Source organism: Tauraco erythrolophus, chromosome 28 (genome assembly GCF_009769465.1).
Source record: "Tauraco erythrolophus isolate bTauEry1 chromosome 28, bTauEry1.pri, whole genome shotgun sequence".
NCBI lineage: Eukaryota > Metazoa > Chordata > Aves > Musophagiformes > Musophagidae > Tauraco > Tauraco erythrolophus.
Window position 1 is genome coordinate 4,416,949 of NC_141492.1, and position 16,622 is coordinate 4,433,570.

At 60.7% G+C, this 16,622-nt stretch overlaps 2 protein-coding genes across 2 annotated transcripts; one reads left to right on the top strand and one right to left on the bottom strand.

The window, feature by feature from the left end:
• Positions 1-9,046: 9,046 nt before the first annotated feature.
• On the top strand, positions 9,047-10,870 carry GDF15 (growth differentiation factor 15). The gene is made up of 2 exons (XM_086627893.1): positions 9,047-9,362; positions 10,059-10,870. Exons 1-2 carry the CDS (start codon positions 9,047-9,049, stop codon positions 10,868-10,870), a joined length of 1,128 nt encoding a protein of 375 aa, XP_086484019.1.
• Positions 10,871-13,328: 2,458 nt separating this feature from the next.
• Positions 13,329-15,150, bottom strand: LRRC25 (leucine rich repeat containing 25). Its single transcript, XM_086627525.1, has 2 exons — positions 14,249-15,150; positions 13,329-13,449 (listed from the first exon to the last, which is right to left on the bottom strand). Exons 1-2 carry the CDS (start codon positions 15,148-15,150, stop codon positions 13,329-13,331), a joined length of 1,023 nt encoding a protein of 340 aa, XP_086483651.1.
• Positions 15,151-16,622: the final 1,472 nt, after the last annotated feature.

Here is a 16,622-nt window from a genome sequence, read left to right on the forward strand (position 1 = left end):
GGCAAATGGACAGCACAGACTCCCAGTGTTGTTATTTTTGTTAATGAAAAGGCCGATAAAGTTATAATCCACGGAAGTTTCTTCTAAGACGGAAATAATCTTGATTTGATTGAGCGTGTGATTCATGGACAGCTTTCTTATGAAATGTATAAAAGGAATTGCAGCAGGAGGAGCTTCTTAAAACCAAAAACGGGAAAACCATGTAAATGAATTGGTAATTCCCCGCTGACGGAAGAGCTAGCGCTAGGCTGCGCCACCATTGTGGTCCGACCGTGTTGTTTCATGGTTTAACTGGTTGTGACTCATGCAGCTTTTTTAACTTCCAGCGTGTTTCTGACTCTCTGACCACACAGCTGCTCCTCAGGCACCGAGCTGCTTTAAGAGGGAGTGGTGGTGTTTGAAAGCTGACTGCAAACCAGTATGTTTGCCTGTAGAAAGCACGCTTGTGTGGGTTTTTTTTTAATTACGATTTTCAGATTTCATCCCGCAGCGCAAATAATAAAATTGTCGGCAATTAATTTGTAGGTACTTGCACAGAGTAACTTCCTTCCCCTTGTCTCCTTTATTTCCTTTACTATGCTCCCTGGTAATGTTTTAGTGAGGGACATCTCAGAGTTGCAGAAGTTTTCTCTCCAGCTGAATCTCTTGGCTCGGATGAAACACCGTAAGTACCCATCTTGACGCAGATGGATTTGTTACTTTTGCACCAGAAACCCTAATGTTTTGCAGTATAAAGTGCACTTTTTCTTAAAAAAAAACCAAACAAAACCACTTGTATTCATGTCTGATTCGTGTCTTATGTGATGAAAGTGATATTCTGCGAAACCTCCGAAGCAGAAACAAAGCTGAGGGTGTTGTTAATTTTTCCGTCGTGTTAATTGAAACCTGAGATCCGCTGCTGCTCAGTCTGTTTTCAGACAAAGTAGAGAAGAAAATGCCTCCCCGTAGATAGGAATTAAATACAAGAAATGAAACTATACACTGCCCTTAAATAAAACCCTCTGCTCCTTAAAATACACGTTCAGGTTTTCTATTGCACCAGCTTCTTAAATCGCAAATGTTTACTTTGATGAAACAGGGAGTGCCTTGTCCTGTGCTGGGCTCACTTTTTGGAAAGCAGAGCGGTGGTGATGGGGACAGATGAGCTGTTTGCACATCAGGTGGGTGGAAAGACCGGGCTTTCGGCACTGGGAGAAACTGCTGAACTTGTTCGGTGTCCCCTTTATCCAAGGATGCTCTTCGGAAACTGCACTGAGTTTGAGTTCTCGAGGTTTTCCGACAAAGGGAAACACAGAGCGTTTGCTGCTTCGTTGTCACTCGGGTCGGTTGGCCCCAAAGGTTATTCTGTCTCTTTTTTAAGGTCAGGTGTTTTGTTCGGGCTCCGTTACGCGTGTTACAGCATCACTCAGCCTCCCGGGTCCTCCGTTCGTTAATCGTGGTGAAACACACGCTTGTCCGTCGGGGTATCTCAGGTGTCGCCAATCTCGTGCTTATCAGGACTCTTGGAGCTACAATTCTCCATCTGTGGGGGCTTCTGTTTTTCTCAGTGTGTTCTTGCAGTGCCTTGTAAAACCAAACAATCTCGTGTGTCACAAAAGGGCTGGGTAATAAAGGACCGTTAACATACTTTCAGCTTGCTATTGCCAGACCGGACTTTGTAACTGAAAATTTAAACCCATGTTTCAAAGTAAATAAAGAGTTTAACTCTCTCTCCTGGTGTTCTTTAGCAGTCGTCGGAAAAAGTCGTTTTTAAAAATGCCTTTTGGAGGGTGGCGATGACATAGCAGTGATCCCAGGCTGACCAGATGACAGCGTGTTTGGTGTTACACCATTCCCTAAGCACCCGCTGCTGTTGGAGACGAGGCCCTGGACTAGAGGGGTCCCCCTGGACTAGATGGATCCTCTGGACTAGAGGAGTCCCCTGCCCTGTCCCCCGTGGCTGGTTTTTGGACGGGAAGAGGTGCTGCCTGGGCTCGTCCTCTTCGACCGCAGCTGCGTATCTTGGATGTTTGTGTCATTTTATTCAGAAGAGGGTTTGGAAGTTCTCTTGCCATCATCATTTATATGTGTCTTTCTTTTACCTGTTTTGTTCTTTTTTTGTACCTTGAGGTGGATTTTCCAGCCTTAGCCCGGACCATGTAGCCTGACACAGCAACAGACACCTGTATTTACACCAAAATTGTTCAGCATTTCTGGTATCAGGATACAGGGGCCCGGGAGCGCATCCTGCACCTGATTTGACTCTTCTACCCTGTTCCTGCTACCACTGGTCGAGACTGGGAGCAAACTGGGGCGGTGGGGAGATCTGATGCCACCAGATGGTGCTGCCATACAGTCGGATGGGACATGGCTTCATCCCGGAGCGATGGACCAGCACATCTTCAGCGTGGTCCGTAGGGCTTCCCGAGGTCCTGCCTTTCAGCACCCCTGACCTTGCAGAGGTGGGGGGAAAGGAGAGGTCACCAGTGAAGGACCAGTGTCAGGTCCCGCAGCGCCAGTGACGGTGGCACTGAGGATGTTGGGGAGTCAGCGTTCAGCTGCTCCGTGGGGTACGGATGGAGCAGGCTGGGGGTTGTGTTTATCACCCCATTTATGACCCTGTTTATCAAAGCCGTGCGGTGAGGACTTACCCAGCCGATGCTCCTGAGAATTAACGGTGGTTTGGGGCGGGAGGTGGGATCAGAAAGGAAAACTTTCTGGTTCTTTTTGAATCTCTGCTGCTTTTTCTGTCTTTTTTTGATATCTGAACTCTGGGAATTTTTTTTCCCCTGAGCTGCTGTGCTGAGCTTGCTGAGCTCTCCGGCCTTTCCTTCGGAGACGGAGCTTTTTCCGCTCGCCGATAGCCGGCGTGCGATGGGCACCGGCGAGGTTTGAGCTCTTCCTACAACCATGAGCCAGGACATGTGCTCCCGGAGGGAACCCAGGCTCTCCCGGGAGCCAACCGCTGATGAAATCGCCCTGGGTTTGATTCCCTTTATGGGGTGATAAGCTTTTCCTGCAAGGCGGCGTGTCCAGAGTGATCTCATGCTGTTAGGTAAGCCCCGTGCCGATGAGGTCGTTTTGCAACCAGAACTCTCCAGAGGGAGAGACCGAAGGTTTCGCTCGTCAGCAGCCAGGGAGCTCGTTGCAGAGCATCCCGCTTGGATTTCTTGGCTGCGGATCCGGAGAGCCAGGGAGGGGATCTCTTTGGTGAACCGGCTCCTTGTCGATCTTAATCTTAATTCTTTCTTGTAACAGCCTGGTCTGTTCCCCCTCTTTTCTTCCTCCCCCACCCCTCAAGCCCTCTCCAAACCTTTCGTAAACGAGGTGGGATTTTTGGGCAGCGTCCATCTGGCACGCCGCTCGCCCGCCGCCGTTTCCCGGCTTGCAAATCAAAGCCGACCTCGAGCAAAGGTGCTGGAGAACCCACCACCACCCTCTCCTACAGCTGCTGCCGAAGGGCTCCCCGGAGCTTCCATCAGAAACTCTGCAGCTGCAGATCTGGTGCAGGGGAATGGCTGGAATTTCCTGCCAGCTCCGAGCAGCCCTTGCTGCCTTGGGTGGAGGCATGTGCGGGCAGGTCCCGGGGCAGGGATCGCTGCCTCTGGCACCCTGGGCTGGGTGCTGGGGGACAACCAGGGGCTCGGAGCAGGGGAGAATTCCCAGTATGCACTTCCCGTGCCAGGGATGATGCTCTGGCTGAGTGTTTCTCCGTGCCAGGGCTTCTCACGGTGGCATTTCAACCCCGTTTTTCTTTTCCCTGCTGCTTGGTGGTACCTCATCGGCTGGTTCCAGCCTTCCAGGAGATATAAATGGATATTCACCACCTACCCCTGCTATGGGCTGGGGGTTTTCTTGGCCACTTCCCAACCGGCATCGCAGTGCAGGCCTGAGTGGAAAAAAAAAAATCTCTTTTTTGCTGCTCCTCACCAGCTGCTTCCCACTGCTCTGGTGCGGGAGCGATGTGCCCCGGGCACCCAGCCCTCCTCCGATTCATGCTCTGGTGACAAATTCCCTTCCGATGGGTGCAGAACCCTGGTCTGCACTCGGATTCATAAGTAAATAAATTTATTTCTGTTGGAGATCAGACTAACAGCCACCACGCCTGATTCTTCCGCGGCTTTCCTTCTCGTGCCTCATCCAAAATTGTACCTTGCACTTAAAAAAACATCCAGGCTCTTAAAATCCTGTGGGTTGAAGGAGTTTTCTGGGTTGTCCTTCCCTTGCAGCATCTCCTGAGGCTTTCCTTGGTAAAAGAGATGCTGCACGGAGATGCACTGGATTGGGTTTGATTTCCTTCACCTATTTCATCCCCATTCTGTATCGGAAAGCTGTTTGGAGGAAGGATTTGGAGCTCGTCCGGGTCCGCTGCCTCGTGCATCACTTTGTTTTTCTCAATAACCATCGCTCTGATCCTGCCTGGGCTGAGCTTATTGCCTGCTCCCGGTGCAGATGATGCTCTCAAGGCATTAAACCATATATATATATATGGGGAAGTACCATTTGTGAGCTGTAAAGCCTCTGGAGGACAAACCTCACCTCTAAATCCATCTCTCCAGGGAGCCCATTGCAGGAAAAACAAGTGGGAAACTTCCTTGTGCCAAAAGTGTCGTGGGGAGGAAGGTGTTTGGGGCGGCGAGCGAGGAGCCCACCAGCCAGATTTCCATGTTTTGGCAGTTGGATTAAAGTAAAATCCGGCCCTTTCCGGCCCGAGGGGGCTGGGAATTCAAGTTAATGGTTGACTGCGGGAGCAGTTGGGGCAGAAGCATCTTTGTCCAAGTGGAACAGGAGTCTCATTCTTGGTAGATGGTGTAAACTTGTGGCACAGGAAGAAAAACGTGATTCCCGCAGTGAGGGGGCGAAATCTTTGAGCTTTTTTGCTCACTTGACCCCGTCCTGTTTGGTTTTTATTTAGATGTGTCTGAAGGTCGAGACTGTTTCTGTTGTGCCGATTCATCGTGACAGTGGCCAGCACTGGGGAAAACATGGGATGCAGATCCCGACCATCCCATGCTGGCAGCACAACCAGAGCCCTCATCTCCCGTCCCTCCATTCCCGTTTCCAGACCTGGAACGAGATGGGACGGAACAAACCTTGTCCGTGGTGTGACCCATGGATCACCGCGGAGGCCGGTTGGGTTCTTCCCTTCCACCGAGGCTTTTCTCACCCCAAATTACTCCTGGAAGTGCTGAAGCTGCTTCCAGCCACCAACTTCCCTAGAGACGGAGCCCTGAGGGCTGCTCAGAGCTGCACGTGGCGGCAGTGGGTATGGGAAGCTGTGCAGCTTTCCCTTCTTAGCCCTGGCCTGACAAACCCACCACGGGAAAAGCATCACCTCCCTCGCCTTGCAATCATTTGCAGGAAATATCCCCCCCCCAGCATCCGCCTTGCTCAATCCGGGTGGTTTGGGGAATCACGGGAGGTCTTGGTGCTCTGACACCGTTGGGATGCGGAGGGTCGCTCCGGATGCTGGGACGCCGTCACCTCACTCTGTCAATCCCGGGGGGGGCTGGCCCGTTCCCGGGGGGGCTCCAGCTTTCCTTGGGGGCTGTTGGCACCTTTTGGGGAGCCGTTTGCTCAGCAGCCTCGAGGAATTGGCAGAGCTAAAACGCGGAGGGCAGCGCTTCCCCTCCTGCCGCTTCCGATAACGAGCGCTACGAAACCAGCCGGGGTTTCCGCGCGCGGGTGAGTGGCCGCGGGGAAGTTTCATACTTTTCGGGGAACAGAAGCCCCCCGGAACCCCCTCGTCTACCCTCACCCCTCGTCAGTGTCTCTCCAGCTGTGGAGGGAGCAGGGCAGGGCCGGTCACCCCTGCCATGGTCACACCAACCCAGGGGGCAACCGCACTCAGAGAGCCCCGGAGCCCTGGTTGCCCGCGGCCACTTTGAGGGCTTGTCCTGCGCAGCACTGGCAGCTTCCCGGCCCTGTTCTGAGCCCTGCGGATTTGGTTCAAGTTCAAGGCTGCGGCCAACTCGTGTTTCATGGGGAAGTGACTAATGTTCATGTTCCCCTTCTCCTTTCTCTTATGTTTAATCTCAGCGATTTGCAGTGTGGCCTCTTTCCCCAGTGCTGGCTCAGCTGCGATGGCAGCGAGCGGCCGTGCCCGCTTCCCACCGACCCCCTCTTGTCCGGAGGGGCAGAGAAAGTGAAAAAAATTCATTTACATCTTTCCAGGCTCAGCAGTGCCATGCTCTGAGCTTTCCATCCACCTGATGCTTTAATCGCCGAAATTCCCAGTTTTACTCCTTCTTGCTGCCTGCGGAGGAGTGACAGCACTGAGACATCTGCTCCTCCTCATCCTCAGCCCCTCTGAGGCCCGGGACCCCCACGGCCAATGACTCCTGTTAAATATTCCTCTAGATTCATGCCAGGCAGGTGGGAGCCAGGCTGCGGCTGCACCTTGCCGAGGGATGCACGGAGGCGACATCAACCGGAGACCAACCCACATCCCACTGGGAAGAGGCGTTGGATAAATCTCACCACCTAATGCAAAAAAAACCCCGATGCATTCACAGCCCCGGCGAGGACCGGAGGAAACGTGGGACACCGTTTCCGTGCAACCGCGTCTCGCAGGCCGGTGAGGACACGCCGGGGCGTTTCGTAACGGGATGCTCGGCATCGCAACCGCCGCTCTCCAAACGCCACTTTTACGGCTGTTGCTGGACTGTAAATCTCCGACGCCGGCGGCTGGCGCCTTTCGAGGGAAAACATCCGGCTTTGGGGGGCTTTGATGCTGCCCGAGCGCCAGCCGCCGCGCGTCAGTCGGACAGGGGGCTCGTGCCCTGCGGCCGTTGGAAAAATACGCTGCAAAAGCAGAACTGCAGGATTTGGGGTTGGGCTGGGTCTTGCTCAAGGGCCAGGCCATGGGATTGCCGGTGGGTCGGGGCCTCTTCCTGCGCCAGGACACGCTGCGCGGCTCCGGGACGTGGGCGTTTGGCACCTCGCGGGTGGTGGAAGGTGCTGGCGCCTGCCGGGGACCCGGAGGTGGTTGTGGGAGAGCGGGGTGCCACGGCGGTCCTGCTGCGGGGTGGCACCTGGAGGGTCGTGGTCCTCCTGGGGGGATGCTCCCTCTGCCTTCTCCCTTGAGTTGGGGGGCTGAAGGGTTACAGTGGCCCCAGCCCATCAAAACCCCAGGAGAGGGTCTCGGAGAGGGGGTCGGTGCTTTCAGGATCTGCTGAAGGATCCTCCAGCTGCAGCTGGAACAAAAGCACCAACTGAGGAGCCAGTGGCAGGACCAGCTCCCCGAGGGAAGGTGTTCTGGGGTGGGGGGGGCTCATCTGAGCACGTTCCTGGAGGGATGGGTGACATGCCACCACGGCAGCAGCGGGACGGTGCCCAACTCCGCGTTGGAGATAAACCCGGCCCTGAGGTTTTCCCTGTGAGCGACACGTGGGGTTTCTATCCGAGCTGGAGGCTCCAGGCAGGGTGACCCGTGCAGGGTGTCCGGGTGGGCTCCTCCTGCCCCCATCCCTCCGCAAGGACGGATCCAGCACCAGGCAGAGGAGCCGGAGCCGGGGCGATCCCCTCCACGGGACACCGCTCGTGCGGAAAAACTTCTCCTTTCACGTGTTTAAGGGGGTGAAACACTGGGGTTTGGGTCTAGCCCCATGACAATCCCTTCGAGAAACTGGGTGGGAGAGGCAGGAATAACGGCGGAGCCGGCTCCCGAGCCGGAGCGGAGGATAAACAGCCCGAAATCACGAGATCGCTGTAAACGCGTTGGTCCCGTGGCGGGAGCGCAGTTCAAGACCACGCGCTTGGCTCGACTTCAGGACATTTGGGAACGACCTCGCCTGCCCCGGCCAGCGCCGGGGGGGCACCTGCCCGTCACCTCGCCCGACCGGGGGCTCCTTATCTCTCTGCTCGTGTTTTCGGTCAAAGTATCCCTTGGAGAAGGCGAGAGATGGGTGGTCCCATCCCGGCCTCGGTGGCTCGTTCCCACCGTGGGTTTTCTCTTCCCCGGTGCGTGGGCAGCTCCGGTTTGGCAGGGCGCTTCCCGCCGCACGTGACCCCGCTGGATCCGTGCCACCCCGGCGTGCCCAGCTCCATCCCAACCGTCTTCGGGCTGCCCAGGGATGACGAAACCCTGGCTGCTGTTGCTTCAGGAGGGACCGGACCCGGGGCAGAGCCGTTCTCTGGCTACACCTGCCACCAACTCCACAAAGAAGCCGCTGCTGCAAGCCGGGCTGCGGTGTCGTCAGCCGGTTTGGTAGGACAAGGTCCAATGCTGATCCACTCCCTCCTCCATGCATGTGCCGGCATGAGCCGGGCTGTCCGGTCACCGCTTCCCTGCTCCTCTTCTGCTTCCGAGGGGTTTCGGGGAACGGACTGTGCACCTGCGTCAGCCCCGTATGCCAACAGGGACACGTGTGCCGATGGGGACCCACATGCCAACGGGGACTGGTGTGCCAACGGGGACCCATGCGCCAACAGGGATGCGTGTGCCGATGGGGACCCATGTGCCAACGGGGACCAGCGCGAGGTGAAGGACGGAGGAGGCAGCCGAGGATGCAGGGATGGACAAGCCGCACCACGATGCTCCGGCAGCGCTCGACTGCCAGCACATCGTCCCCCTCTCCGACACCCCCCACCACCTGCTCCGCCACCTCCGAGGCCATCGGACGTTGCCCACGGCGGCTCGCCCCTTGCCGAAAGGGCAGGGGATGTGAGCGGGATCCCCCTGGCTGGAGCTGGCATGGCAACCCACCGGGAAAACGGGAGCTGGACGGGAAACATTTGTGTCTGAGACAAGTGTTAAGAGGTTTTTTTCATCTCCACAGCTGCAAACCGACTGGCAAATCGCCCGACTCCCGCACCCTCGGAGCTCCCGCGTGAAATCCCGGGCGGAGAGAGGAGAGATTCCTGCTGGGTGTTTACTCCGGCGTCACCCGCCGGCAGCCTGGGACGGGGAGGGGGAACGGAGGGCGGGCAAAGTTCGGCTCCTATAAAGTCGGGTCCGATCCACTTCATTCATTCCCCTGGCAGCATCGCCGGGAGCCGCACGTCCAGCCTTTGCGCTGGAGCTTCGGCAAAGCGATCCTCCCCGGGATCACCGGCTGCCGGAGCGATGCCGAGGGTTCTGCGGAACGTGGGGGCCGCCCTCATCTGCCTCCAGCTCCTGCTGCTTGTCGCCGGTGTGGAGCTGCGGCCCCACGCGTGGGACGAGGACCGGCTCCAGATGGAAGCCATCAAAAAAGGGATCCTGGAGCGGCTGGGGATGCCCGCTCCCCCCGTCATCCGGCACCCGCTGGACCAGGAGAGCATCCGGAGAGCGCAGCAGCTCTACCAGCAGAAACTGGCCGAGCTGACGGCAAACCGGAGCCAGGAGGAGGAGGAAGGAGTCGTACCCGGCACCAGGCGCCTGCATCACCTGACCCCTACGCGTAAGTGGCCGCGGTTCCACGCGCATCCCACCGGACCTTCATCCCCGCGGGCGCGCTCGCGTGTCCCAGCCATGTCCCTCACTCCTCACTCGGGTGCGTCGGCGCGGCTGCCTCGGCGTGTGCCGAGACATGATCGGGCATGAATCACGGTGGCCGCGGTCATCCTTATCCCAGCTGCTTCCCTCGCCTGGGCGGCGGGGAGGAGCCACCGATTGGGCTGGTTTTGCTTAAAAACACAAAAACCAGTAAATCTGGGATGGAGGTTGTGTCCAGCGGCGCGGCAGCAGCCGTGGGTGCCGGGATCAGTGTTTGGGACAAGGTGGGGGTGGGAGGTGTCATCCGTCGAGACCCAGCTCCAGCCCCAGTTTGGGGTTTTGTCGGGATCTGGGGGGTTTTAGGGAAATATGCAGCTCCCGCTGCTTGGGCTGGGGGGGGGCGCAGCCAGGGCATGGCACGAGGGTCACCCCAAAGGGTCTCGGAGCACCTGCTCCGGCACGAGGTGCCACCCCTGGGCAAGACCCCCAAGGCTGGGGCTGCCCAGGGATGGTGGGTCCCAAACGATGAGGATGGTGCCAGATCTCCCCGGCCTTGGCATCCCTTGGGATCTGGGTGATTCCCCGGAAGCGGCCGGTCACGAGCCTTGGCCGAGGGGTGGATTACTGCCTCTTACATCAGCTGTCCTCCCTGTCCCCGCAGTGCTGCGCCAGCCGGACGTCCCTCGGCGCCGCCGGGACCCCCGAAGACCCCAGGACCCCCGGGGAGCACAGGACCCCCGTGGTCCCTACCGCTACCATCTCCTCCTCTCCCGCACCGAGACTTTCCACCGGCAGCTCCGGGTGGTGCGGGCGGAGTTGAAGCTCTTCAAGCAGTCACCAGCATCCGCCGGCACGTCCCCGCTCGCCGCCACGGCGTCTCCCCGCGTCAGCATCTCCAGGCTGGGGGGGGCTCATGGGACCCCCCGGCTCCTGCGGAGCCAAGAGCTGGACCGTGACACTCTGAGCCTGGACCTGACGGCGGCCATCCAGCCCTGGGCTGCTGGTTCTGAGAAGACACTGAGCCTGGAGTTGGCCTTCACGGCCAATGTCTCGGCCTCGTTGGCCACCTCGGAGGGCGAGACCTTAGTGCTGGAGGTGGAAACCCACGAGACGATGGGACGGGGGGTCAGGAGAGCCCGGGGGCTGGAGGAGGAGTGCGGGAAGAGCGATGGGAAGTGTTGCCTCAAGTCGCTGAAGGTCTCCTTCCAGGACATCGGTTGGTCGGATTGGGTCATCGCCCCCAACAGCTACTACATGAGGTTCTGCGAAGGTTCCTGTCCCCACAACTACAAGCCAGCCAGCATGCACGCCCAGATCAAAGCCCGCATGCACTCCCTCTCCAAAGCCACCCCGGCGCCCTGCTGCGTCCCCGCCGGCTACGACCCCATGGTGCTGATGCACTACGATGGCGAGGGCAGGCTGGTCTCCACCCTCTTCGAGGACATGCTGGTCACCAAGTGCCACTGTGCCTGATGGCATCACCTCCCACCTGGTGCTGTCCAGATGAGGCAGAGCCTTCCCACCTCCTGGCAGCTCCAACATCCCTGAAACCAGACCCCCCCCCTCGGCATGATATGCCTCTGCATCAGCACCGGCTCCGCCTTGAGGTCTCCGGTTGTGAACCCCACTCCGAAGACCACGATAACTTATTCCTGCCCCATTTTCCCTTATTTAAACCCATATTGTTTGTTAGGTGGATCCTTCCCAGCCAAAAGAGCCCAAACGGGCCAGGGGGGTCCGTCCCTGGGTGGCCGCAGCCCGTCCCCACCTCTGAGCATCATCTCTTCTCTCCTTAGAGACTTATTTATACAACTCTGTTATTTATTGCTAACTTATTGTATTTTATAGCGAAATACCTTTTTGGGGGAAAGTTGGGGTTTTTGGTGAGTGTTGGTATTTTATATATTTCTATAAAACGGCAACAATGTAGTGATGTAAATGAATAAAGCGATGGGAACGGGGACACCGGCTGCTCCTCCCGCACACTTGGGGGGGGTCTGCGACAGCACGGGGGGAGCCAGGACCGAGGCCCCGCAGTGGGTCACCTCCAGCCGGGGGTCCCACAGCTCGAACCCCCACCCACCTCCGCACGCAACCGGCCAGGATCTGGCTCCGTATGGATTTGTTGGTAAATCCTTACGGGTTTCTGGGGCTGAGCCAGCCCCATCCCAGTCCCGTAGTAGGTGAGGACCGTCTGGGCGACGCTCCCGGAGACCTTTGAGTTGTTTATGGCCTTGAGATGGTTGTTGGGCGCAGCCTTGACCCCCTGGGCAGGACATCCAGTGGGATATGGATGCTGTCGGGTTTCCAGGTACCTCCAGCTGTGGGACCCTGAAGACATTAAAGGGTGGGGGAAACCTCCTCCGGGCTCTGCCACCGCAGAGGTCGGTGGCACACACCATGTTCCCGAGAGGCTCTGGCTGCAGTTGGATGTGGTGGCTTTGCTGGTCACAGCTCCTCTCTGTCCCATCCCCTTTTCCAGCACGTCCTGGGGGTGTCCTGGGCTGCCCAGCTCCTTGGCATATGAGAACCTCCAGTCTGGGGACGGGGTCTTTGGGGACCAGGGCTTGAGGGACACAAGCTATGGGGACCTCCTCTTTGGGGATGAGGTCTTTGGGGACCACGGCTTGAGGGATATGGGATATGGGGACCTCCAGTCTGGTGATGGGGTCTTTGGAGACTGGGGCTTGAGGGACACCAGCTATGGGGACATGGACTTGAGGGACCCGAGCTTCAGTGACCTCCACTCTGGCGACCTGGGTCAAAGTGACATGGGCTCTGGGAACTTGTCCTTCAGGGTCTTGATCCCTTGGGACCCCCGCTCTGGGGACAAGCGCTCTGGGGACCCATCCTTGAAGGTCCTGATCCCTCAAGGACCCCCACTTAGGCGACAGGGGGCACTGGGGGCTCCAGGGACTTTCCCCAGGGACCTCCAACTTGGGGCAGCTCCTTTGGGTTAATATTTACAGCCGCCCCTGCGCTACCGACACCCTTTATCGGGGCCATCCAGAGATAACGAACCGCCGCTGCTGCCGGAGGGAGGGCACCGGAGCGGCACCGGAGCGGCACCGGGCAGCGGCTCAGCCGTGGGGCAGCCACCCCGAGCCCTGGCCGGAGCTCCTGGCACAGCACAAGCTACACGGGTCATTAAAGATAATTAAACCATTTAATGGGGCACGGCGGAGCGCTACAAGGGCCGGAGCTCCGGGGACACACGCGGAGCTGGGCGGGGGGCACCTGGAAAAGTTGCGGGGTCCCCGTGTCCCCTCGGGGGGCACAACCCGGCAGCGATGGGCTGGGGGATCTCACCAGGAGCATTCAAAAAAACCAGGGGTTTTCGCTCCGTTCCCCAAACTGGCAGATTTAGGAGGAAAAGGGGGGTGGGGGGGTGGTCCTGGTGTCCGGATGTCCCCAAGCGCACGTGCGCCCCGGCGCGCTCCGTCGGCTGCCGAAAGGGGAAGAGGAACCACGTGAGGCGGTGGCCCCACAGTCCCCCCCCCCCCAGTCCCCCCGCTCCGCCCGGCAGCCCTGGGGGGCCCCACACGTGTCCCTGGCCGGGAAGGTTCCGGCATGCTGGCGGATGCCGCGCGGAGGTGTCCCTGCGGTCGGTGGCCACCGGCCCCGGGGAGGAAGCGCCGGCACTCAGCCCTCACCCCACGGTGGGAACTGGGGTGAAGGAGGGGGCCGGGGGGTGGGGAGGGTGTTAAAAATAACACCTCCCACCCCGAGAAAGGTGTCTCTGGCCGGATGCGTGCATGGGACCGCGCGTGTCCCCGTCCCACCGTGGGGTGACCCGTGGTAGAGCCCACGTCCATGGGGATGCCCATCTCTGTCCCCTCGGGGCTGGGGGGGCAGCAGGGAGAGCTCCTGGGAAAAGGATCTGGGGGGCCAGAGCTGCACCCCCGCAGCCCCCCCCAGCCCCCCCGGCCCCTCACGGATCGGGGACGATGTAGACGTCGTCTCCACAGCCCCGTGTGTTGGCGTAGATGGGCTGGTCCCCGGCCACGGCCTCGGTCTCCAGGAAATAGTCGTCGTCCACCGGGAGCTGGGGGCTGGGGGGGGCAGAGGGGTGGGTGGCACCCCCCCACCGTGCCCAGGTGGGGCAGGGCAGGGTGGCCGGTGCCCAACGGGGGAGGAAAACCCCCTGGGGGGATCTGGGGTGCGGGTGGGGGGAATGGGCTCAGCCCCGGAAAGGGCCTGGGACGTGGGGGTGGCAGAATGGGACGGCACAAGGTGGGGTGGGATGGGATGGGATGGGATGGGATGGGATGGGATGGGATGGGATGGGATGGGATGGGATGGGATGGGATGGGATGGGATGACATGGCACGGCATGGGATGGCATGGCACAGCATAGGATGAGATGGGATGGGATGGGATGGGATGGGATGGATTGAGATGGGATGGGATGGTTTGGGATGGGATGAGATGGGATAGATTGGGATGGGATGGGATGGGATAGATTGAGATGGGATGGATTGGGATGGGATGGGATGGATTGAGATGAGATGGATTGGGATGGGAAGGGATGGATTGAGATGGGATGGATTGGGATGGGATGGGATGAGATAGATTGAGATGGGATGGATTTGGATGCGATGGAATGGATTGGGATGGGATGGGATGGGATGGAATGGGATGGATTGGGATGGGATAGGATGAGATGGGATGGATTGAGATGGGATGGGATGGGACGGGACGGGACGGGACGGGACGGGACGGGACGGGACGGGATGGGATGGGATGGGATGGGATGGGATGGGATGGCACGGCATGGCACCACACAGTGCAGCACTGCAGGGAGGGGATGGGACATGCCCCAAGCAGCCAGTGCCCACGCCGGAGCCTCACCTGTACCGCTCCTCCTGCCATCCCGGCGTCCAGTCCTGGGCAGCAGCTGGGGCGGCGTAGGGGCTCATGAAGACATTTTCATAGTCCGGCGCGACGGCGTCGTCGGTGGTGCCAACCTCAGCGGCCCGGCTGATGTAGCGGGGCTGCCCGTGGGCCGCCACAGGCTCCTGCTTACCCCACCCTGCACTGCTGGCAGCCGCTTTCCTCCGCCGGTAGCAAACCACAGCGGCGACTGCCAGCAGCACAGCCATGCCACCGGCAGCCCCGGCCACGCCAGCCACCAGCCCCACACTGCTCCGGCATTCCCGGGCATGGAAATCAGTGACGTTGAAGGAGTGATGGTGGGACTGGACGCAGTGGCACAGGGGCACGGTGCAGTTGGGCCCGGAGCAGGCGCAGGGTGCCAGGACGCTGCCCACCACGTCGCAGCGGCACGGCACAACCAAGAGAAGCAGCCCGGGCTGGAAGGTGGTGGGGGGCACGGCGGGCAGGGGGTTCCCCTCCAACCGCAGGCTCTGCAGAGCCGTGGCGTTGGCGAAGAAGCCGTCGGGCAGCCGCTGCAGCCGGTTGTGCTGCAGCTGGAGATGCCGCAGCCGCCGCGCTCGGCTCAGGAAGGCGGCCGGCAGCTCCCGCAGCTGGTTGTACGACAAGTCCAGCTCCTCCAGCCCCGGCCTGACGCGGGATGAGGGGCTCATGGCCTCGATGCCATTATGGCTTAACCGCAGCCGGCTCTGCCGCTGGAAGTGGTCCCAGTCCAGCTCAGCACATCGGTGGCTCTTGTTGGTCAGATCCAGCTCGACCGGGGCGTCCGGTGGCACGGTGAAGCAGGGGGTGGCGGGGGCCGCGGGGCGCAGCAGCCGCAGCAGCAGTGGCAGCATCAGGAGGGTCGTGGGGTGCCCCATGGCCCCTCCACCCCACCTGGCTGGGAAATTGGGGGGGGGGTGTCAGCAAGACCCCTTGGACTGGCCCCCCGTCCCGGCTGAATGTGCCGCTTCCCCCCTCCCAGTGCAAACCAGCGCGGCACAGCTGGGCACCCACCCTGCTCCCCCTGTGCCCGTGCAGGGCAGCACTCGGGGGTCCTGGTGGGTGATTTTCTGCCCCCCCCCCAGCCCCAGCCCCAGCACCCTGACTCGCCTGCGCTGCGGCCGCCGCGGTGCCTGGTGCAGCCGGGGGTGCGGGAAGAGGAACAGGCGGGTCCCGCTGCCCTGTGTCACCCCGACAGGGCGTAGCCGGTCCCGAGGAGGGGGCAGCACCCCCCACCCCAGCACCCCCTGGCCACTGCCAGACCCCCAGGCCCTTTCCTGGGGTGCTGCAGGGCTCTGACATTGCGTGCTGCTCCCTGCCTGGAGGGGCTGTGGGGAGCCGGGGGGTGGGCTCGGGGCTCAGGGGGGCCTGGGAGGGGGGTCTCAAGGCTGGGGGGGGGGCCCGGTTGGGTGTAGAGCCGTCCCACGGCCTCGCATGTCGGCATCCGGGGGGTGGTCTGAGTGATGTGCGAGGATCGGGCCCTCCCTGGGGTCTCGGCACCCGCGGGGGCTCTGCTCGGGGTCCCCCGTGGGGACCCCCGCCCGCTTGTGAGGGGACCCCAGGGCTGGGGGGATCCGCGCAGGGGGTGCATGGGGGTCTGTCCCCAGGCAGGGTGGGTGTCCCCCTCGCCGTGTTCCCCACGGCCGCATCCCTCCGGGTCTGTCCCCGTGTCCGTGCCCACCCCTCCCGGGTCGGTGTCCCCCCGTGCACCTGTGTCTGCCGCCCGTGTCTGGGCCCTGGGTGCACCCCCTCGTGTCCGAGCCCCCCATGTCCGTGTCCCTCCATGCCCGCCCCCTCCCCTCCACGTCCCTCCGTGTCCGTGTCTGTCCCCTCCTCTCCATGTCCCTCCATGTCCCTCCGCCCTCTCATGGCCACATCCCTCTGTGTCCACCGTGGCCGTGGCCGCCCCCTCGCGTCCATGTCTCTCCATTTCCACCCGTTCCTGTCCCCGTGTCCGCCGTCTCTGTGTCCATCCCCGCGTGTCCGTGTCCATGCACAGCCACCCCCTCCTGCCCGTGTCCCTCCATGTCCGCCTCTCGCGTCCGTGTCCCTCTGTGTCCACCGTGTCCACCCCCTCGTGTCCGTGTCCCTCTTCATGTCCCTGTCCCTCCATGCCCACCCCCTCGCGTCCGTGACCCCGCCCCCCCCCCCCCAGCCTCCGTGTCCCTCCAGGTCCACCCCTCGCCTCCGTGTCCCCCCTCTCATGCCCGCGTCCCTCTGTGTCCCTGCCCATCCCCTCGTGTCCACGTCCCTCCATGCCCACCCTCGCGCGTCCGTGTCCGTCCGCGTCCCCCATCTCCGCCCCCCCCATCCCCATCCCCGCGTGTCCCCACCACCTCCACCGCGCTGC